This window comes from Phodopus roborovskii, unplaced genomic scaffold, assembly GCF_943737965.1.
Source record: "Phodopus roborovskii unplaced genomic scaffold, PHOROB, whole genome shotgun sequence".
Lineage (NCBI taxonomy): Eukaryota > Metazoa > Chordata > Mammalia > Rodentia > Cricetidae > Phodopus > Phodopus roborovskii.
The window spans coordinates 52,008,817-52,012,706 of NW_026126480.1; the positions used below are offsets into that span (position 1 = coordinate 52,008,817).

Here is a 3,890-nt window from a genome sequence, read left to right on the forward strand (position 1 = left end):
CCAAGCTGGCCTCAAACTCAGAGATGCATCTCCCTCTGCCTCCTGAGTGCCTGGACTAAAGGTGTGGACTGCCAAGCCTGACCCCAATAAGATTCTTCAGAGGTGTGAATTGGCTGCAAGTAGAGTGAGTTGAGGTACACCAGTATCCTGAAAGACTGCTGTCCTAGGGCAGCCTAAGGAAGCAGGAATCAAGGGCCAGAAGATCTTTGGCTCTTCCTTCCAGGGAAAGGGCTAGAAGCTGGACAGGCATGGGGTCGGAGTCTGAGGACAGACGGGTCAGCCCATGGGGCTCTTGTCCTTACTTTTGCTCCCATGTACTCCCTGACACTGATGAACCTGGAGGATGAGAGGCCTGCAGCAGTTACTATAGGTTTGGGGGCTACATCTGGAAGCAAGAACCAAACCCCAGAACAGTTGAATGATAGTGCCCAAACTTAGCCCCTCTAGCTATTTGTCTCTGCTATCAAGAGCTCCCACAAAGCATGGAGGCCAGCAGCTCCTGCAGTGTCAGGGAGTCAGAGATGCATCCCCAAATCGAGTTGGGGGTGGGGGAACCTGCTTGTCAACATCAGGAGCCTTAGTGCAGGGCAATGGTCTAGATCTGATCCAAGCCTGAGTCCCTGCTCAACAGAGGAAGACCCTACAGCGCCCAGACCAAGGCCTGCAACCCACCTCCAGTGACATTTCACAGACAAGAAGGTGCGTGCGTGCGTGCGTGTGTGTGTGTGTGTGTGTGTGTGTGTGTGTGTGTGTGTGTGTGTAGCCCAAAAGGCCAGCAGCAGCTCTACAGGCGGCCACTGGAGGCCCTGAGGATCCCGGGCTACCAGGTGCATCAGAATGCCACATCAAGGGATTTGGAGACATTGTGTAATCCCCACTAAGGACTAGATAGATGCCTGAGTGTCCCCTCTGGGTCTCAGGGATCTGGCTGCTCCTTTCCCTTTGGTGTTCTGAGTAAGGACAAGGGATGTTTGGTGCAAGCGGAAGGGTAGAGAGTGGGATGAAGCCACAGTGCCTGAGGAGGCTCTGTGGCAGGTACTGATTCTGCAGTAAGGGATGTGGCAGGCTCTGAGCCTCCTGTGCTGTGGCCGGGTCACCTGCTGGCTCCAGGCTCCTCAGATACCATAGAACACAGAACAGGGACATTCACACCTAGGTGAGCAGTACCAGGGTTCTGCCCAGTCCGGCCCCATCAGGCCATAATGGCCACAGTGGGGGGTGGAGTACTGGTAGGGGGAGGGACCTTCCAGAGCCCTTAAGGGTTGGAGTGCTCCAGGATTAGGAAGGTCTGGACTCCACACTTGCAAATCCTTGATCTGGGGTCAGAGGGAGGGAACTGATGATTCTAAGAGCCCAATGCACTGCCAGTTGTCTGTCCTTGCCTTGAGGTGCCTGCGAGGGAAGTGCTGTTCCCCATGTCCTTAACTCTATTTCTCTTAGAAGCGCCCACTTCATGGTTGCTGCTCGGGCTTCGTCCCTCCACCCCCCACCTAGCTGACCCGGAAACTTCCAAGCTTCTGGGACCATCCTAGACTTGTCTCCCCACCAATCGTGCCACCGTTGGAGTTTCCCTCCTGACAGCCAAGTCACAGTGTGACTTGCTGCTTCCCACCATCAGTTCAGGCTAGTCCCTGGCGCACCAGAAAGGATCCAGAATCTGGCGGGTCCCCAATGGTCCACTCGCAAGAAAGGAGGACAGGGAGCAAAGAGCCGAGGGGTGGGACCAACAGGTTCTAGTGCTGGGCGGAGCCAAGCGCTAGGGGTTGGGGTCTTCCCAGGTGACAGTAACCACCGCCCGGCCTGCGCCTCCTCCCCCAGCGGTGATTGGCAGGCGGCCTGCGCCCCGGCTCCCAGGCGACCGGCGCCCCGCGGGCCAGAGAGTAGGAGGGGGCGCCGGCTATATATACCGCTGCTCTGTGGGGCTGGGCGCGCGGGGACTGTCCCGCCACCGCTGCAGACCGGTTTGCTTCTGCAGCCTCGACCGGCGCGTGGCATTCACCGGATTCACGGCCCGCCGCTCGAGCGCACGCACGGCCCGCGGGCCGGGATGGCGAAGCGCGGGCCGGCTACGGTGATGTTGCTGCCCAGGGTCCTGCTGGGCCTGCTGGTGACCCTGGTGGGCCGAGGGGCCGCCGCACCCAACGGCACGCGGCCAGCCGAACTGGGGCTCGGCTGGGACGGCCTGGTGGCCCGCTCGCTGGCGCGTCTGCCGGTGGCCGTACAGCCCCCGCAGGCGGCGGTCCGCAGCGGTGCAGGGGACTACCTGCTGGGCCTCAAAAGACTGCGGCGGCTCTACTGCAACGTGGGCATCGGATTCCACCTGCAGGTGCTGCCCGACGGCCGCATCGGTGGCGTACACGCGGACACCAGCGACAGTGAGTGCGGGGCGTGCCGGGAGGGTGGGGACCCGGGCAGTAGACCCAGGAGCTGTGCGGACTCGAGCTCCGTCCCTTTGGACGGGAAGACCGAGAGCACACCCGCTGGCAGGGCCCCGCCTCCCGCCTTCGGAAGCCTGGGCTCCCGGTGCTGAATTCCAGCGCCTTCGCCCGTCGGCACCCACGGGAGCCCGGGACAAATGCCCAGACTGAGGCCATACTTGGGGGCCTAACAACAGACAGGACACTAGCGCTTAATGCTTGTCCTAGGGACCCTGAGTATTTTCACGGCCGCTCACCCCAGCATCGAGGTCCCCAGAGGTTCTTGGTGGAGGGTCTGTGTGGGCCCAGGGTCACCTACGCTCTTCTGACCTGCGCTCCCCGCCTCCTCCCCAGGCCTTCTGGAGCTCTCTCCGGTGCAGCGGGGCGTGGTGAGCATCTTCGGAGTGGCCAGCCGGTTCTTCGTAGCCATGAGCAGCAGGGGCAAACTCTTCGGTGTGGTGAGTACCTGGGGAGTCTGGCTGGGCACCTGCTGGGGATTGTGCACACGGCTAGCAGGATTATAAAAAGCACACGCACGCACTTGTGTCTGGTTACCAGTTCATATAAAGCTTTCAGCCAAAGTAGCCAGAGGCGGGCTGGGTTTCCAAACCAAAGGAACTGTCCCATCCTATTCCTGCCAGTCTTATGTGGGTACTTACTCATCATAGGAGAGAGGCGGGTCCAGCAGAGATGGGTCCCAACAGGCAGAACGTGCGACAGGAGATACTAGATTGATAGAGACTGGGCAGGTGAGCTGTGCTCCGCCTAGTGTGGGCTTATCACCTCCTTGTAGCTTGGGACAGACAGACTTGACACTCTGCCTAGAAAAGACCCCCTTGGGCCCGGGCTGCAACAGGTCCTTGGCTCACCCTGTGTCCTCTTTCCTAGCCTTTCTTTACTGATGAGTGTAAATTCAAAGAGATTCTTCTGCCCAACAATTACAACGCCTACGAATCCTACGCGTACCCCGGCATGTTCATGGCCCTTAGTAAGAATGGGCGGACCAAGAAGGGGAATCGAGTGTCGCCTACCATGAAGGTAACACACTTCCTCCCTAGACTGTGACCCTCCGGAGCGGAGCGCTGCCTCAGCCTCGGAAGCACACACACCCCATCCCTCAGGAGGAGCACTTTCTTTCCATGGAGAATTATTTGCAAAAAAAAAAAAAAAAAAAAAAAAAAAAACAGGTGTAAGATATTTAAATTAATTATTTAAATATGTATATACGGATGTCCAGTTATTTATAATTCTGTGTATTTTCATATTATGGGAGGGGGAAATGACCAAAAGAACAAACAAATCCAATGAAGTTCAGACTTGCTTGGTGCAGTAGGACGGACTCCCTTAACTATCAGAGCCCTGGGTGTGCTGCTATTTCGTGTATGAGTCTCTTAAAACTGGGTGTCATCAGATTCCAGTGGTGTCTGGGCTCTCTATGTCTGGAAGGCCTGCCTAGGGCCTCTGCGCCTGTGA

At 57.9% G+C, this 3,890-nt stretch overlaps 1 protein-coding gene across 1 annotated transcript; it reads left to right on the forward strand.

The window, feature by feature from the left end:
* Positions 1–2,047: 2,047 nt before the first annotated feature.
* Fgf4 (fibroblast growth factor 4) lies at positions 2,048–3,527 on the forward strand. Its single transcript, XM_051192088.1, has 3 exons — positions 2,048–2,375; positions 2,772–2,875; positions 3,306–3,527. Exons 1-3 carry the CDS (start codon positions 2,048–2,050, stop codon positions 3,480–3,482), a joined length of 609 nt encoding a protein of 202 aa, XP_051048045.1. The 3' UTR covers positions 3,483–3,527.
* The last annotated feature ends 363 nt before the right edge of the window (positions 3,528–3,890 follow it).

Coding starts and splice junctions, on each gene's coding strand:
- Fgf4 (XM_051192088.1), top strand. CDS start 2,048: ATGGCGAAGCGCGGGCCGGCTACGGTGATGTTGCTGCCCAGGGTCCTG. Junction 2,376..2,771: donor ACACGCGGACACCAGCGACA/GTGAGTGCGGGG, acceptor CCTCCTCCCCAG/GCCTTCTGGAGCTCTCTCCG. Junction 2,876..3,305: donor GGGGCAAACTCTTCGGTGTG/GTGAGTACCTGG, acceptor CCTCTTTCCTAG/CCTTTCTTTACTGATGAGTG.